The sequence below is a fragment of the Squalius cephalus genome (assembly GCF_949319135.1).
Source record: "Squalius cephalus genome assembly, chromosome: 8".
Classification (NCBI taxonomy): domain Eukaryota; kingdom Metazoa; phylum Chordata; class Actinopteri; order Cypriniformes; family Leuciscidae; genus Squalius; species Squalius cephalus.
In genome coordinates this window covers 18306489-18325876 of record NC_137129.1, presented here as the reverse complement: position 1 = coordinate 18325876, position 19388 = coordinate 18306489, and the positions used below count along the sequence as shown (strand labels likewise).

At 42.6% G+C, this 19388-nt stretch overlaps 1 protein-coding gene across 5 annotated transcripts in view; it reads left to right on the top strand.

The window, feature by feature from the left end:
* The window catches only part of hivep3a (HIVEP zinc finger 3a), a 62364-nt gene that overhangs the window by 19434 nt on the left and 23542 nt on the right, over positions 1-19388 (top strand). For 3 of the 5 annotated variants that reach the window (XM_079878069.1, XM_079878071.1, XM_079878068.1), the window contains one exon: positions 14913-19052. In XM_079878069.1, coding sequence (XP_079734195.1) covers positions 15285-19052 — 3768 coding nt within the window. In that variant the 5' untranslated portion in view covers positions 14913-15284. Of the gene's footprint in view, positions 1-10107; positions 10183-14912; positions 19053-19388 lie in introns of those variants that run through there. The other 2 variants (XM_079878070.1, XM_079878072.1) reach the window with 2 other exon arrangements.

Genomic DNA, 19388 nt, shown 5'->3' with positions numbered 1-19388 from the left:
TAAAGGAGTTTTCTCCAAGGAACTTAGCTCCTTCCTTAGGCACTGGATGAGGTCTGCTCACTCTGCTGGAAAATGACCCTAGGGGCAGCGTGCGTCGAACGCGTGTTCCACAACAACAACAACACTAGGCTGCCCACAGATGCGCGTGCCTGATAATCGGCTTTATATACTTGGATATTGGGCGATGCCGATTATGTTAAAAAATGCAAAAAATCGGCCGATTAATCGGTCGACCTCTAATTTTAATGTCTGAAAGCAGCTATTGTAGCTGTAAAGTAATGGGAAAAAGAAAGGGGATCCAGGACAGATCCCTGAGGTACCCCATGTCCCCTTTCCACAAACAATGTGCTGCTGCTGGTGTGGTTATCTCAGTGACAGTGCCTCAGGATAGTGCCTGCCCAACAAGGCTATGGATCTGCAGAGGTAGTTGTTCAGTGCAGGCTTAGTCCCAGATCAACCCTTAAGGAATTGAGATCCTGGGGTTGAATCTGCGTCCAGGCTATATAACCTGCCGACCATCATGCTACAGCACAAACATTTTGTAAGGATGCATCCCTAATGAGTCCTAGTGGAGTGCGCCCTAACTCCTAGAGGCGAAGCCATTCCGTGCACCTCATAGGAGAGGGAGATCGTATCAGTGATCTAATGCAAGATACGTTCCCTCTATTGTGGGTCCTAAAGCAGACCTGAAGCTGAGAAGATTTACGCCACTGGCCTGAGCTGTGGACATAGATCCTCAGAGCACAGACCGGACATAACAGGTGAGAACCACTGGCTGACCAGCCATAGAAGGAACTTTTGAAATATAGGCCGGTCTGGGAAAGTTAAAATGTATTCTTAAAATTAAGAGTAAACAATGTGTCGTGTTTGTTTATGGGAAGCTTGTTCAGTAACATATTTGTGTCATGTCATCATTCAGAGAGGTTTGTAGTTTCCCCAGTTCAGTACCAGCATAAGCACCAGCACAATTTAAATGAAAATGGTAAATATTTACTCAGGATGCAAATTTAGTCCTAACGCTATCCCTATACCTACCCCTAAACCTACCCCTACCAATAACTTAGCCCTGAAATCAGAGAGAAATGATAGATGAATAACACTGATGTAAGAAACAACTAATCCTGCTTGTAAGCCTAAACTTGACATAAACTGTAAGCCTCCCTCAAACCGGATTGGTTGATTGGAATGTTGTCCCAGGATCAACAAAGATGATCCAGGAACATGTTGTACTTGGTGTTGTACCAATGAACATGTTGTACTACATGTTGTACCAATCAGGTTTGAGGGAAGTTTACAGTTTATGTCAAGATTCCTTGGTGAAATCATGTTCACCTAGTTGTAAGAAAAAAAAAAAAAAAAAAGTAAGACTAAAAGTGAAAAAGGAGAAGACATTAAACCAATGTCAGAACTTTTTTGTTGTGATATTTACTTTTTCTGATGATATTAGGGGGCATTTTTACCTTCATGAGGTCATATTTTTTTCTAACCATATGAAAATGGGATAGCACGTGAAAGTGTGTTGTCCATTTACATTACTTAATTTTAAACTTTTCCTATTCATTCAAATTCTCAATATGAACAATTGTAGCTGTTACCTATTCAAATCAACATCAAAATCAAAATGTATGCAAAGTATTCAGAGATACAAAAATAATTTACAAACAGCTAGACAAGCACCAAAACACCCTGAAGCAGCATTGAAGCTCATTCTAGTTTAACTGGTCTTTTCAGCACTGATGTGTTTCAAGTTTGCCCTTTCTCACCCAGCAGCCTATTACCTTTAGTACTGCACAAAGTACTGCACACTGAGCTTCAGATTCCTTCAAACTGTATGAATGGAAAGAAACAGAAAACTTTAGTGATGTCAGAGCTCCTGATCCTATTTCAGCTGGAGCAGAGGACATTCTCCAGAGCCATTCTAACTGGACCCCCTTTTTTCCACCTGCGGCCATTCTTTTCCATTTTTCCATTCTTTCCATTCTTTCCATCTAGTCCCTTACGAAAAAGAAGTTTATTCAAGTGTTCTATTACTATACTTCTTTTAAACTAAAAATAAGAAAGTATACTGTACTTTCAGTCTACATTTTATATATTTCTCAGAAATATACTTTATGTACTTCTCAGAAATATACTTAAAATTACACTTAAGTGTACTTGACTTATACTGAGAGAAAACGTCTCGGTTACTAATGTAACCCTCGTTCCCTGAAGGAGGGAACGGGAGACGTAACGTCGACGTGACGACGTAATTGGGATCACTTCAGGGAGCCCTATCAACTTCGAGTGTCTACAGAACGAGCCAATGAACGTTGGCGTGCGTGAATCGCGTCACGCGCCCCCTCCCCGCAGCGCGGGTATAAACAGGAAGCGGGCGCACGCACACATTGTTTTTCGCTGAGGAGCTGAGATTTGTGACGGCCATGCAGCGATGGTCAGCAACGGTGGCGACGGGACGTTACAGCCTAGCACAAGTTACACAAGCATACAAGCACTAGGCCTGGCGTCGGACGCTCCGCAACGTCCGACTGCCGAAGGGGTGCGGAGGAACTCACAGGGTTCGCCAATTGGGGAACTCAACTGGAGCAAAAAGCGCACGTATCCATTCCTAGGAAGGGAGTGGCGCAGCAAGCCGACACTAGAGCGGGAACTTCGGTGTTACCGGCTAGTTGAAGCGAGCACACAGGAAGAAACCGGCTCAACACGTAGGCTATAAAACCTAGCGAACGTGTTAGGTGTCGCCCAGCCCGCAGCTCTACAGATGTCTGTCAGCGAGGCGCCGTGTGCCAGCGCCCAGGAAGAAGCGACACCCCTAGTGGAGTGGGCTTTCAACCCGGGCGGGCAGGGCACGCCTTGGGCTTCATAAGCCAAGGCGATGGCATCCACTATCCAGTGGGCCATCCTCTGCTTGGAGACAGCCTTTCCCTTCTGCTGGCCTCCGTAACAGACAAAGAGCTGATCTGAGGTCCTGAGGCTTTGCGTTCTGTCCACGTACAGACGCAGAGCACGAACGGGACAGAGAAAAGCCAGGGCTGGGTCTGCCTCCTCCGAAGGCAGCGCTTGCAGGTTCACTACCTGGGTTAGAACTGGCGAACTGAATCGCATAGCCGAGTCTGATGGTACGGATGAGCCAGCGAGACGGGCTGGGAAGCATTAACCAGGCTCCCAGAGACCGAGCAAGCGGGACCAACGGCACCACAGACGTACCCGGGGTGGGGCAGCGCGGCGGAATGCAGGGACCCGACTCGGACGGCACAGCGGCCCGAAGTAGGGTCTGAGTGTGTGGTGCAGCACATACCTGCTTCCGTTGAAGGGCAGAGTGAGTGTGCGGAGGCGTCAGTGTGTCCGGGACACAGCCACTGCTGCCTGCTGGCGATGAAAGAGGGGCTCGGGAGTGACAAGGCATGGCGGCGTCGTCGACTGCCAAGTGCGCCCTCTTGGGGCCCAGAGGTTTCAGAAATTGCTCTTTTTTTGAAAATGTGGGTACCACTGACCCGTGGGTCAGTGACGGAACAAAAAGAAAAGGAAACAAAAGATTCTCCACCCGGCCCTCCACCGGGGGAAGGAGTGGCGCCTTCGCCATCTCCTGAAGAGCAACTTGATCCACCTCTGGGCCGCCCGTCTCAGGGTCGTTTGCACCGTCGCTTGCCTCCTGGTTTGGCAGCGGCCTGGACGGGCGGGGTCGGCTTCCTATGGCTTGCTCCACGCTGAGGCCTGGATGGTTGCTGCTGCTGGGGCTTAGCGGGAGCGGAGGACGCCGCAGAAGGCCTACCTCGGCGACGAGTAGACGGAGGGTCTGCGGCCGGCGGACGGGTGGGAGCAGCAGCGGTCCGCCGGGGCAGGATGTGCCGGATGGCCTCCGTCTGCTTCTGTGCAGCCGAGAACTGCTGGGCAAAGCGTCGCCGAACAACCCAACCTGGGAAAGAGGGGCATCCAGGAACCGATATTTATCGGTTTCCCTCATATCCGCCAGGTTGAGCCAAAGGTGGCGCTCCTGGACCACCAAGGTGGACATCGCCTGACCGACTGAACGTGCGGTTTCCTTCGTCGCCCGGAGGGCGAGGTCGGTTGCTACACAGAGCTCCCGGAAGAGCTCTGGGTCAGAACCACCCTCGTTCATGTCCATGAGAGCCTGGGCCTGGTGGACCTGTAAGAGCGCCATGGCATGGAGGGCGGAAGCAGCCTGTCCACAGGCCTTGTAAGCCTTCGCCGTTAGACCGGACGAAAACTTACAGGCCTTGGACGGGAGGCGTGGATTCCCCCGCCAAGAGGAGGCGGACGCCGGACACAGTTGCATCGCGACGGCCTGCTCCACTGGGGGGATATCCACATACCCCTTTGCTGCCCCGCCGTTTAGGGTGGCGAGGGGGGGAGGAGCCACTAAGACGGCTTCGGGCACTATACGGTGCCTTCCACGTCCTAGAAAGCTCCTCATGCACCTCCGGAAAGAAAGGTACCGGGGCGGCGCACTGAGAACCAGCACGGCCCGCCCCGAGAAACCAATCGTCCAACCGAGAAGGTTCGGGACGTGGTGGAGGGTTCCACGCAAGCCCAACCTTCTCGGTGGCCCGGGAAAGCATAGCCGCCCATTCTGGATCGGTCTCGGACAACGCCACACGCCCCGAGGGGGGTAACGCAGCCGAGTCGTCATCTCCAGAGGACTGAAGCTCCCCCTCCGATGCTGCGATCGACATCTGGTCGTCAGGAGGAGCCCCAAAGGAAACAGTTGGTCGTTCCGGAGAAGGACCAAGACGTTCGCTAAGGGACTCCAATGGCAGCAGCACTTGTGAGGCGTGAGGGGCCCGCAGAGGTTGACTCGACGGGGAAGCCCTCACGGTAATCCTCAGATCACCCTGGTCATGCACTGAAGTAGGTCTATTCTGCGGGGCAGAATAAACACTAGATCGGAGCATAGGCGAGGGGACTGCACCTCCCTTGAGGTAAGCGAGTCTCGATCTAAGCGCTGAGATAGTCATATTCCCACAATGGGAACATGAACTATCCACAAAAGCTGCCTCAGCATGTTGAATGCTGAAACACGAGAGGCAACTACTGTGGCCATCTGCTGGCGCCAGGGAACGACGGCATCCCGAAACGCACAAGCGGAATGACATCTTGAAAAAGACGCAGGGTCACGCTTGTGTTGCTCTTTTAGTGAAAACAAAAAAATAGAAAAATAACTCTCTCAGTGCTGAGGCACCCAGGGGTAGCCGCGGTGTGAATGAACACACAGGGAAACGCCCACCGAACCGACACACACACACACACAGACACAGAACAATAGTGCTGTGAAAACAGCAGTTGTGAGCTGCAATGCTCGCGGCCACCGCTGATCGCGCCGTCACACCAACACGAGGAGAGTCCTCTTCTCGTTCTCAAAGGCAGTCTTTTCCTGTAGAGTTCGGAAGTGAAATCAAAAGCTCAGCTCCGAAGTGAAAGACAATGCGCCAGCTTCCTGTTTATACCCGCGCTGAGGGGCGGGGGCGCGTGACACGATTCACGCACGCCAACGTTCATTGGCTCATTCTGTAGACACTCGAAGTTGATAGGGCTCCCTGAAGTGATCCCAATTACGTCGTCACGTCGACGTTACGTCGAACATGAGCGACTGAAAGGGAAGTCAAAGTATATTTGGCCTGTACTTGTACTCAATCTTTTGATCGAGACTTAAGTATAATTAAGTATTCAAAGTATACTTGGCTTGTAGTTGTGTTAACTCTTTTGATCGAGTAGCCTATTAAATATGCTTTTTTTACAAAGTTTTTCATATACAGTCTTATGAAACTTCCATTGTTTGAAAATATTGATTAGAATATTGATGTAAAACAGATATGTTTCTAATTCTGCGTATCTGAATTTTTGTGTAGGCTAGTCAACTGAAAGTGTACATAGGAATTTACTTTAATTCTACTTTACTCTTTCCCCACCATTGGCTGAATTTTCCAGCTATCCATGTTTTCACTGTTATATGGTAGGGGGCGCTATGACACATCTTCTAGTACAGAATCTCCGGATCAAAACACAGGAGAAGAAGCTGAAACAAGTGATAGAAGATTGCTCACGCAAATGTAAAATAACGTGATCATCAAACATTAAACAGCATGTAAATCAAAACTGCTTAATGTTACCAAATGAAATATCGAACCCATGAAGAGAAAACGACTGTTAAGTGTGTTGGACTAGATCTACTCCATCTGTGTTTTGATCATAGTCTTTGGCGTAGGCGTAGTCTTTGACAAAAATTTGATTTTCTCAACTTTTTTGTTTAAAATGTTGCCTTTCTCTATAAAACTTGCCGACATTCAAGTGTTGATAAAAAAGGATGCATGAAGCTAATAAAATGTTTTTAAAATTAGTTAAAGTACAGTTAAAGGTATTTTTCAAGAATAAAAAATAATATCTACATTTGAACATAGTAGTATACTGCAAGTGCAAAAATAATATATAAATAGTAAACTATAAGCATAATGTTATGTTCACTTAAAGAAAACTTACAAGTATACTTGCAGTATAAACTTCTAAACTAGTAGTTTACTGAGAGTACACTTCAGTGTGTACTTTCATAAACTAAAAAATGTACTACTTGTATTAAAATAGTAAACTACTAGTATACTTATAAGTTCACTTGTAGTACAGATGCATTACAAATGAGAAACCTAGTTGTGTACTTAAAGTTTACGACTGTTACACTTGTAGTACACTTAAATGTATACTTTTATATACTAAAAGTGGTACCAAGCAGTATTGAAATAGTACACTTACAAGTTTACTACAAGTGCACATTGATATTTGTATAGCCTACTTAATACATAAAGTATACTTGAACATTGCTTACGTGTACTTGTAAACTTGTAAACTTACGTGTACTTGCGTGTAAAATCAACTTGAAGTATACTTCTTTTTTGTAGGGGGTGCTGAAAGCTCAATGGGAAAGTGTGCTTGAAGTGTGTCCCCTCAATCTCTCCACACTAGAAAAAGAAAACACAAAGCAACATTTTAAAAATAACTAGAAATGTCCAGTTCTGTCCGGAATGAATGAGGGAATCCTTAAAATGCTTCTAATAATGTGTCAACAGACACTAGATATGCATTATACAAAATTACCTTTCAGTTAGTGCTGTTGAAGATTGCGTGGGAAATACAGCTTCTACTATAATTTTATCAAAAACATTTGAATTATAATGCGAGGAAGTGGAAGAAGTTATGCCGCGTTCCAGGCAACCTGTAACCCGTGTTTTTCCAACTCGTAACTGGGAGTACATCGTTCCAGGCAACCTGTAACCCGTGTTTTTCCAACTCGTAACTGGGAGTACATCGTTCCAGGCAACCTGTAACCCGTGTTTTTCCAACCTTATACCCGTGAAAGTGCACTGGAACGGCAGTAAAACCCGTAACTTCCCACCCGTGAACTCGTACTAGATCGATGTACTCCCAGTTACGAGTTGGAAAAACACGGGTTACAGGTTGCCTGGAACGCGGCATTATTCCCTGTGGTCTCCTGTCCCTGCTAGTCCCGCCCAGCTCCAAGCCTTTTTTATATCCACTAGTCCTATCCAGCTCCAAGTCTCCTAGTTCTCAGTTGATCCTACCCATCCACCTTCTACTCTAGGTCACGCCTGGGGTTGGGGTGGCTGGGGGACGGGGCGGGGGGGGAGTGTTGTTTGGGGAGGTTTTGGGGTAGTCCTACTATGATATTAGACTACATAGCCTATAATAAAATGAATTTTCAAACCTGAACCAAACATATTTTTATTCAAAGATCAACAGTCTGTCATTAATATTTAGTCTGCCACAAAAAAACAACATTAAAATCATGAACTCAAATGTCATTGTGACAAAAAAAAAAAAAAAAAAGACTGTTGTAACAGTGCGTAAATCAGACATTTCAGGCTATAGTCTAACGCTAATAAGCCTTATGCCAAAATTATTATTATGACGAAATTGTCGGTCATTAAATAAGAAAACTAAATAATTGTGTAGATGATTTGCTTTGTGTAACCCAACATCAGACATTAGGCCGAAGTTTTTTTTGCACACAGTGCCGCGACCAATCAATCACTCCTTTACTGGCTGCCTGCACATTCACTGTACTCGCGGCTGCGACAACTCGCGCTCACTTATCAATGCATTTTAATTCGCGCCTACGGTATCTTTGTAGAACTTCAAAAAAAGACAAAAAAAAAGATGCTGCAGCCAATGAGCAGCCGGCAGGGGCTGGCTGCAGGACGACTCAACCTCCACGGACAGTTTTTAATGTTTTATCAGACAATAACTACTCAAGAATTTGCTTTAGTATAATTTTCGGGACAATTAGGGCCGGATTCGGGATTCAGGACAACAGCTTAGATTTCGGGACTGTCACGAATTTTTCGGGACGTCTGGTCACCCTACATATATCACAACTATTCAGTGTTTTCAACCAGGTTTATTTTAGGTTTCAGACATTTAAATACACATAAGTACTAGGCTAGCAAAACAATACATTGATAGTTTGTAAAATACACACTGATGTCTATGGAAGCGGCATTAACAATCCTTTCAATTATAAATTGATTTAGATACACATTGTGTAGGTTACTATACAATTTACTCTATTCTTCTCACACTTCACTGCCCACTTACTTTCATGTAGCCTATTTTGGGAGTGTGGATGAATTGACGTGTTGTAGCCTAAATCTGACAGATAATTCTCTGAACTGCAGTGCGTAGGGGAGAGCGGGGCACAAAGTAACACTTTTTGACTTTCTCAGTTTGTGTAAATCTACCTATGGTTCAGAGTATTTATTTTTTCCCACATTAATTTCCCACATGTCTAGTACAATTATGTGGTTTTGTTTTATTAATACAGTATATACTTTTTTCTGGATATACCCCGAAAGAATGGAAGTGAAATGTGACAACATGCCCCATAGATTAAGACATTGTAACATGTGAGGGGCACATTGTAACATGACATATGACAGCTTAAAATGTTATCTGATCTAATAAAAAAAAAATATACAAGACAAACTAAAATATTTTCTAAATAAAATACAATTAAAAAACGTTTTCATATAAAATAATGGCAATTTTTAATAATTAAATATAAACTAATTTTTGAGTTTTGATTACGAACACAGGAAAACACAGCTATACAACATAGTTCAAAACAAAGAAATAATTAGTAATTTCTGAACATTGACTCTCAGTCTTTATTCACCTTTTTCTCACGTTTTTCTCAATAAAATTAATAAAACTATAGAATATAATAGCATATTTCTAATAGGGGCACATTGTAACGCAGTGTGACAACATGCCCCACCTGCACAACTGGGATTTAAACCCTGCTAGTGTCTTCTGCTAGTTAGTGAAGCATTAAAGAACTATCTCAACTGTTAAATAACATATTGGAGATTAAAATAATATCAGATTTGTCTAATTTTAAATAAACACAAAAAATAGAGATGAAAAATTAACGTAAGTAAGAAATTTACTTTTGCTATGGTTTAATAAATGTCTATGGATATCTGCCAAAAAAATGTCAATTTTGGCGCAATTTTTTCTCTATATAGTGTTGATATTGCAACTAGTAAATACACCAAGTTTCATCATCCTAGCATGTGTGGAAGTATTTAAAACAAGTGTGTTACAACTAGCCCCGTGTTACGTTGTGCCCCGCGCTCCCCTACTAACATGGTGGTGCCCATTGTACATCAACTAACATAAATCATATTCATTTTAAAGGTTTCTTAAATGACAAAACACTTTCACTTGTATTTAAGAATAAAAATATCAGCCAAGGACTGACTGACATGTAACGCAACCAATCACAATTCGTTTTGTTCATATTTGCGGTTAGTCAAAGTCTTTTTGCTAATCCATTTCAATTTGGAATTGAAATTCCAATTCCCCCCCCCACCCCTCCCTGAAAATATATGACACATTTTGGCATTGATAAGTGGTATCTGTGCCTCCTCACTCATAGAAAATCTTTACTGTCAATCCACCGTACATGAAGCATAATCTCACCTCCCCTTTGCCTCACGGTTAACGAGCTAGACTACGGCAGCTCATTCATACATTCAGCCTCTCTCTCTCCCTGGCTCTCTCGCTATGACTCACTCGCTCTCAGCCTCGCAGCCTTCACTCAAAGCCTGACTGCTCACACATATTAGCAGGGCTGAAGAGGAGACCTGCAGCTTCCAGGTAAAAAAACAAAACAATGATGATTACTAGTCTAATCTGCTTGATTACCAGATTTCACACACATCCACTTCTGCAGAGCTCACATTTACAGGATCTTGATGCTGCTTATCTTAAAGGGCTCTAAGCTATCTGTATAGTTCGTATTATGTGTTATGCTGAATTTTGAGAGTCATATGTCTGGTTGTACAGTATGTACCAACTGACGTTGAGTTTGGGAGGCTGTGTGCTGCCTGTAGTGTGCTGTGCGTGTGTGTGTGTTTCAAATGGCTGCCAGTACAGAAGGCTAGCAAAGAAAGAATGAATGGACTGACTGTACTGTGTATGTGTCCTCCTCTACGCTGCTGCCGTATGAATGAGACTCGGGGCGGATGGATGCCGGGGGTGGCCCAGGGCTCTTTCACTGGAGGGAGGGGAAATTTAAATCCCGGGAGATGGACGTGAACTACAGTCTAGATGAAGTCATTGGGATTGGGCTGATTGTTTGCTAATGATAAGCGTAAGGTGTACAGAAAAAAACTTGGAAGAATAAATGCATAGGAAAGCCAAAAGATTGCTTATCTGAAATGCCTGACACAGGTGTTTAGTGCATCAACAGATTCAGATTGACTGCCGAGCATATATGCTTTGTGTAGTTTATCTATGTCTGCATGAGTTATGTTAATGTTTATCTATGTCTGCATGAGCTGTGTTAATGTGAAGTTATAAAGAGAGATTTCATTATTAGCATGCAGTAACTGCAAACAGAACAAATGTTGCTCTGATATCTCAGAATTTCTCCAATATTGTTAAAATATGCTTTTTATCTGTCTTGATCCTTTTAACTTATAATGACAATGTTTGTGAGCATTTTTAAAGCTTTATTTATCACTTTATAGAGCCACAATAGTGCAATGACTTTGCTAATCCTGGGCTGATCATTTGTAGGCTATTTAATTTAAAATGAAAGAAATCCTATTATTGTTATTATTGCACTCATCTTTTGAAATTGAATTGGAAATTTGTTTTATTTAATTTAAAGGAAACAGTGAAAAGTTGTTTTTCCTTGTCCATCACCTCCTGTCTTGAGAGATGGAGATTTTTGGAGGGAAGGGGGCACCTTGGCTTGTCAGGCGCTCACTGTGTAGTCAGGGAGGATGCTGGGAGATAAATTTAGCCCTCCAGCTTTGCTTCCATCTGCCATTGCATGGTTTAGGGCCGTTGCTATAGGAACCACCATGGGTGCCCATTAGTGAGCGAAAGGGAATTTTGGCGAGGTTTCTTAAACGTATTTAAACAACATATTTTAGATTTGGTTAAGTACAGTGTAAAGCTTCTGTTTTGTGTGGCTGGGGTTTTAACAGAGTGGATGAAGCTTTATTCCCAGTTTCTAACCATCTGAGCCTGGCAGGGTTATGCTGTGGTTTGGTAAGACTCATCACTGACCTTGTTATAAAATATCTTAAAATGCTCACAGGTGCCCAGTGACCATACACAGTGCAGCTGGATGATTTTCTTTGTCACATACAGTATTGAATGTTTTCATGTTCTCATGGTTTCAGTACAAACATTGCCCATAGTTCTTCCGTTTTGCTGGCACAATCCCTTTTAGTATACATTTCGTCTGCGGTCTAGGAGAACATCATGCTTTTGACTTGATTACCTGCAGAGATTTTATGAGTTCTCCCCAAAAGACTTCATTGTGTGTTTCAAGTTAAAGGTGAACTAAGTAACTTTTTTTACCTTAACTGAACAGCTTCGGAGTCATTGGAATGGTTATATTACTTATTTCGGGTTGAATGGTGGTCGTTTCGCACCCCCCTGGTGCCCGTGAGCGGAAAATACGCACTTGCAACTTTGAGCCGGTGGGCCGCCGGCCGCCGCGTCAGGAAGTCTCGCGTGATATCAGGTCTCGCGATGTAAACAATTGCTTTACGGCCAAAAGAAATCTGCTAAAATGCTGTCATTATTGCGCTCCCTCACGCTGTCCGAACCCGAATGAAGAAGACGTTTTAAAGAATGTCCCATCTGCTTTGATGTCGTTGATCTATAGCCTCTGGTGTCTGAGAATCACCAACGAGTTTTTACAACAGTGTTGTCAAATATCTATTCCGAAGCTGTGGGGGGAGCTCTACAGAGAAACCTGCGAGCAAAAAGCGAGAATACAGCGAAGAAATCTCGAAGCTACTGAGTGCTGCTTTAAATTCTAATTAGGGCTAAACGATTTTGGAAAATAATCTAATATATAATCTAAAATATAATTTTTTTTACCAATATTGTGATTGTGATTTAATATGCGATTATTTTTTAAGCTCTTTATCTTCTGTATTATTAAAAAAAGTAGGCATGGGAATCTTTAGGCACCTCATGATCCGATTCCTAAACCGATTCTTGATCTACTTTTCTTATTAATCTTATTAATAAAACTTAAAATCTTTTTTTGTTTAATTGCATGTAATTATAAGTACTTTTAAAAATAATTACACATTAAAAAATTAAATTAAAACAATGTTAAGAATTTTAAATAGGCTATATAAACTATATAGCTTCAAAACAAAAGCTAGTAAATAACAATGAGGGGAAAAAAAAATAGGCTACAAGGAATAAACAAAGAGTGCTTTCAGTAGGCTATTTAAGAGTAGGCTATCTGAACATTTTCCATTCAAGAGCTGTGAGTGATTTTTCTTTATCAGTTTAGATCCGATAAGCTGCATTCACACTAATCCACAGGTTTCTTTTGAAATATAAGATTGTTTGTCCTGACTGTTTAATCCCTTAAGATATAACTGACTGTGTTTACATTCATTTCATAATTGAAATTGAAATTGAAAGCAGCCTACTGTCAGTGAGTTTCATATTTTTAATATATAAGCCCACTGCATTCCAAAAGACATAAATTATGCCTTTTAAGAGCATAATTTCGCAAGCTTCATTACATTACTCGCGCATTACAAGAGTAACATAGAGCAAAGCGTGAGTTTCTCCACAGCGCATATCCTGTGCAATTAAGCTAGCGAATGTCATCGTAATTCGCTTCAACCTTTCCGAACTTTATGAATGATTATTTTACGGAAGGTTCGAGTGGTGTGTGCGTGAGGAATTGGAAGCAAGCAGAATACGGGTGTTTCTAAAGCACACGCAGCGTCATCACGCATCTGTGTTTAAAAACTAAGCTCAGAATTGATTCTGACATTCTCTGAATCGTTCCAGAATCGTTGGAGAGAGAATCTATAACACAATATCACATAAATTAAACATAAACTGTTCTTTCCTGTAGGTCAGGCCTATATGCGTAGCGTGCCAAGTTGATGCTTCCTCTGCGGACTGCTTTACTCTCACGTGTCTCGTGATCAGAGTATAATCGCAGCCTTTGCGGTTACAAAATTGCGTTTCATCATATCGCGATATTATCGCAAATGCAATTAATCGTTCAGCCCTAATTCTCTTAATCAAGAACATATTTGGAAAAACAGCTCAGAGAAGACAGATCAGTCTCTCTTGTAGAAGCAATGTGTGTAGTTTTAATACAGAATTGTGTAACAGTTATAGAACTGTGTTTGAGCTAAAATGAGTCATTATGATGTGCCACTGCAGTCTGTGATTCAAGGTCGCCAGTGTTTTTGAGTGGGAGGACAGAACAGGTGGTTCTAGAGAGATGAATGCTTACTTGACTCACATCCAAGTCCAGACAACCACCATGTTTTACGCCTCCTACACTATCCGTCCGACCTACATATACTCATCAAACCTAAAAAGCATGAGCCACAGAATGACATGTGAATACAACCCAGGCAGTTTTATCTTGCTTTGTTTAAATTTTCAGATGGTTTAATTAATTTTATTTTATTTGAAGTCTTCAAATCACAGTGCCCTTTTGTTAAAACAAAGTTTTATTTAGTATGTCAATGCTATCAATTAATTTTCCATGAATCAAATATTTTGGGTAACTGAATATAATTGTCACCTGTCAGATTCTCTACTTTCCACAATACAGCATTCTTAAATCATACACTCATCAATTGTGCTGGAATGTATAATTGGCAGGGATTTTGATATGTACCAGCAGGATCCCCTGTGATTCCACACCTAACCGCCCCCTAAAGCAAAGCGTGGGTGCCAATACCAGCTGGTCAGTGAGTGGGATGCCTAATTCCTTATTGTGTTCTAGTGAAAGTAGTGTCAGAGTCAGTGAGTGCTGTCCGAAATTGTGCTTTTGTTAAGAATACCAAAGAACCTGTAGTATTCACTCTTTGTTACTACATACATTACTCTTTTTTATATGCACATACATGTACACAGACACTTTAGTGTTACTTTAAGTCCAGTTAGACAGCTTTTATTTAACCAATTTACTTGTAACAGTCAATGTGAACAACTGTATGTTAATAGCTGGAAAAAAGTTTAGCTACGATCCCATTAGATGTAGTTCATTAAGTGATTTAGTAATTTCAGAAGTTTTGGTACTTTGGTACCAAGTCAACTAAATTAAAAAAGAAAAAGTAACATGCCAGTCTTTCTGGAGTATTGGAAATAGCAAGTACAAACTCAGATCGATAACTTCGATCTGTCTGACTGTCAGGCTACTGCTTTCAAATGCTCACATATTTATTTTGTGTGCATGCTCTGTGTGGTCTGGAGTCTTTGAGCATTGCTACACACATGAATATAGGGTGTATTGTGTATGATATTCTATCAGCAATTATAATGTAGAATTGACAGTCTGACTAATTCTGTTGCCTTCTGGTATTTCCCAGAATTTGAATCTTTGAAGTGGATCATCATCTGAACCAGGCAGAACATAAAACATCTGCAGAACACAGGGACTTGAAAACCAGACAGGGCACTCATGGAAAAACATAGTTGCCATGGATTTCCAAGGACAAGAAAGGACAAGAAACAGAAGAGGCAGAATTATCTGTAACTGAAAAAGTTGTAGTGGTATTCCACAAAATTAATTTGAAGAAGCTATTCTCACATCAAGCAATGATGTATACAGAATGCTACAGTTGTGACGATCCATGCATATGTTGAATGAAACAATGTATTAAGCGATGCTCTGAATTAATTAAATTAATTGGTCATTCGTAGTCTGGAATAAACAGTACTTCAGGCTTTCATCAAATTTTATGGAGGCCTTGCATAGCCAGTTGACCACAGGGGAGCAATCTGGAGGTTTAGAAAAGCAGAATGAGACTCCAGTGGACAGCCCCCAGCCACATTCATTGCCACAGTATCATGAACAGAACAAGGTTGGCACCCAGCAGCATCATGGACAAAAGCAAAAACGTATTAATCCTGAGAGAAAGCGTCTCAGATTACAGAAGAAAACTGAGACAGACAATGTTGAAGAGGTAAAGCCACCAAGGGCATCTGGTAGTTCTGAATATCCTGATGATAACATGAGGCAGCCTAGTGAAATGCCATCTGGAGCTTCATCCTCAGCAGTATCAGCTATACCATCCTGTTCCATGGATGAGGCCCTGGAAAGTACACCTCGACAAAAACGTGAGCGTAAACCTCAAAAACCCGGAAAGTATGTGTGCTCATATTGTGGTCGTGCTTGTGCCAAGCCCAGTGTGCTTCAAAAACACATTCGTTCCCACACTGGAGAGAGACCTTACCCATGTGCACCATGTGGGTTCTCCTTCAAGACTAAAAGTAACCTGTACAAACACAGAAAATCACATACTCATAGGGTGAAAGCTGGTCTGACTGCAGAGAGGGAAGGACCAAGTATAAGTTGTTCGGAGGAGCCACTTACAGAATCAGAAGATGAAAGCCAACCATCCTCCTTTTTAGAAAAACAAAAGATGTCCATTCAAAAGCAAAATACCACAGAAAAGTGCTCTGATAAACAGTTACAAGGTACAGAAGATTCTCATGCAGTTAAAAAAAGACTTGCAATGAGACTTAGCAGAGGAAGGCGTACACCTATAGGATCATCTGATGAAACATCCTCATCATTTGGTCTAAGTAGCAAAGGTAGCACAGAGTCAGGCTATTTCTCTCGATCTGAGAGCACAGAAGTCTCTCAAGATAGTCCACCAAACACAAGTGCCAAAAGCTATGCAGAGGTCATCCTGGGAAAGTTTGGTCGTCTTGGTCAGTTACAGAGGACTGCTCATCAGCAACATGCCCATCCTGCTGGGCAAGAAAGTAAAAGAATTCCATTCTCTGTGCCAAAAAAGCAAGTTATTGACCACATAACAAAACTCATCACCATCAATGAGGCTGTGGTAGACACCAGTAAGATTGACAGCGTCAAACCAAGAAGATTCTCACTCTCTAGGAGAAGCAGCACAGAACTGAAGCCAGCCTCTTCTAAAGAGCCTTTCCTTCACAGTCCAAAAGAAATAGATGTGAGTACAAAGAGCAGTGGTTCAATTACTCTTGGTGTACCTTGTGAGAAATTTCAGCACCATTCTCTCAGTATGGAACAAACTGACACAACATCAACTGCTCCTCTTCTGAGAAGTCACTCCATGCCCTCAGATGCAAGCGTTAGTGATGTGTCTGAAACTTCTCTTAGTCTTCGCCTTAGCCAATCCTTTGATGACCAGCAACCAGTTCATAATCGGCGTCATGGTATGCTAAGACGACAGCCTGCCATTGAATTGCCCATCGGCGCTGAAATTACCATAGACGGACATCCCTATTCCAGCTCATCATTTCATCCCTCAGTTCCTGCAGTGCCTGATCCCAGCCAGAAACAAGAGCCACTTGAGTGTGATGCATGTGGTATAGTTTTTAATGACTGGGAGAGATATCAAACACACTGCATGGTTCATATTTCTCAACAAACTGAAATTCCAGTCTATCAAGTGGAAGAACACAAAAGAACATTCACAACTCGTCCTGGTGCTTTTGCATTTAGAAAAAGAAGAAAAGAAGAGAGTATAGAACTTGATGATCCTTCTTTACCCTCAGTCTCTTATATATCACTCAAAGGATATATGCCATCTTGTGAACAGCCTATTAAAGGGACCATTGAATTAGGTCAAGAACATGGCACAGAATGTGCTTTGAAAGGAATATCTGTCATACAACATACTAGTTCATTTGAGAAACATGATAGTACTTTAAAAAACCTTGGACCAGATGAGGTCTCTCACCCTCATGATGTCTCCCATTGTTCTCCTTGCTCACAATCAAAGGAGCAGTCAACTAAACCATACTTCCGTAAACTTGTACGGCAACACAATGTCCAAGTGCCAGAGATTCTGGTCACTGAAGATTCAAACACCAACACATTGACAGTATCACCCCCTCCAACTGTACCTAAAATCAAGGACGCTGAAAAGGTCAGTGAGTTCCAATGGCCCCAAAGAAGTCCAACTTTAGCCCAACTTCCAATTGAGAAGTTACCGCCTAAAAAGAAACGTCTCCGTCTTGCAGAAGCTACCCAGTCATCAGGGGACTCAAGCTTTGAATCAATGTCCCTGCCTCACAGTCCAAGTCAAGACAGTTGTGTATCTCACACCTCCAGTCGATCAACTTCATTTGAAGAGGCTTGCAAAGCTGATGCAGATATGACACCAACTAGGAGATCAAGAGCCACTCATACTTTGACAATTCCCACAAATTCTCACAGAGAAATGAGGCGCTCTGCATCTGAGCAGGCACCCCATGTTCCTCAACATGTTAACCTTATTAAGGAAGCTCGCAGTAAGTCTTTTGACTACAGCAGTTTGTCTCCAGATCGGACCCCTGCAGGATGGAGAGAAAGGCGGAAATGCCTTCTAATGAGGCATAGTGCAGTGAGGGAACCTGAGGAGGAGGATCAATCTTCTAAAGTCTTCAACACCAGTTCTCCAACTCAAAGGACTATCACATCACCTAGCAATAGCCCAGCAATCTCTTACAGTCCAACCACCACCCATCTTCTGTCTTTAAGCAATACTGTACACACATTTAGTGAGAAGCAGATAATGCAATCACAGGATGTTTTATCAGAGAATACCCAGCAGAATGCATTGCAGTTGACACCATTGATTCATACTGACCAGCCCACAACAATGGGAAGTCTGCTTTGTCCATCAGGTGCTGCCAGAGCTCATTATTCTTCAATGTCGACAGGACTCAAGCTTGAAATTCCAATGGAGAATGAATTGGTGAATTCTGATACAAGGGTCAACCAACCATACCTCACTCATTATCGCCACCATCAGAATCTTGGTTTTGATGTTACTTCAAACACAGAACTACTGAGACCTTTACCAGCTCAGAGAATTCCAGTCCGTCTTAATTCACACCTTCCACACCATACAGGCTCTATTTATACTACAGCTTCACAAACATTTGCCTCAAGGCCTCAGGAACCTTGCTGCTCTGGAGTCAGTTCAGTTCAAGTGGCCTCAAAGTTTGAAATCATGGACCAACAACCAATATCTGATGGATCCAAATCAGTAAGTGCTGGAGCAACCAAACGTGTGTTATCCCCGACAAGCAGTGAGGAGCTCAGCCCAGAAAGTGAGCAACAGCAGAAACGTGTGAAAGAGGAGGAGAAAAAACAGGAAAATGAAAGGGGAAATGATGAAGTTTTGATTGAATCCAAGAAGGATGAAAGACTGGGTGAGCAAAGTGTCATCTTACCAACAGAACACAAAGAACCACCATTTCTGACTCTTAACACTAACCTTACTTTTACCTGGTGCTATCTAAACTACATAAAGCCCAATCCATCTATACAGAGTGAACAACAAAACTCAGTCTATTCTTCATGGTGTACAAGTACCCGCAATCCAAACCCTCCTGGCCTGACAAGCAAGGAAATGCTAGCCCTGTTGCACTGCAGGCAGAGACCAGAACCACTCATCTACACCATGGCAGCCATGTCACCCCCTCTAGACAGGAAACAAGAGACACCTGAGTCCCAAAAGCCTAACGTGACTGAGGTAAATGTAACAACTCTTGCATTCATCACGTCAATTATTTCTGCCCTGCTTGGAAAATCAGCTTAGGCTTGTAGATGTGTTTTATAACATGGTAGATGGTTTCTAGCTGCTCCAAGCTGGTCATTAGTTGGTTAACCAGCTACCATGTTCCCAAAACAGCTTGTCCACTTAAAACTTAATTTTTCAGTTGGGAGAATAACTGTTATGCTAGCTGACATTGATATTATTAAATTGAGGGATTATGTTGTTGTTTTTTTAGCTCAGTATTTTAAAAGGCATATGAGGGTTTAAGTAATACAAAGGTAAGGGACTTACAGTCCCCACTCCACAGTTTTA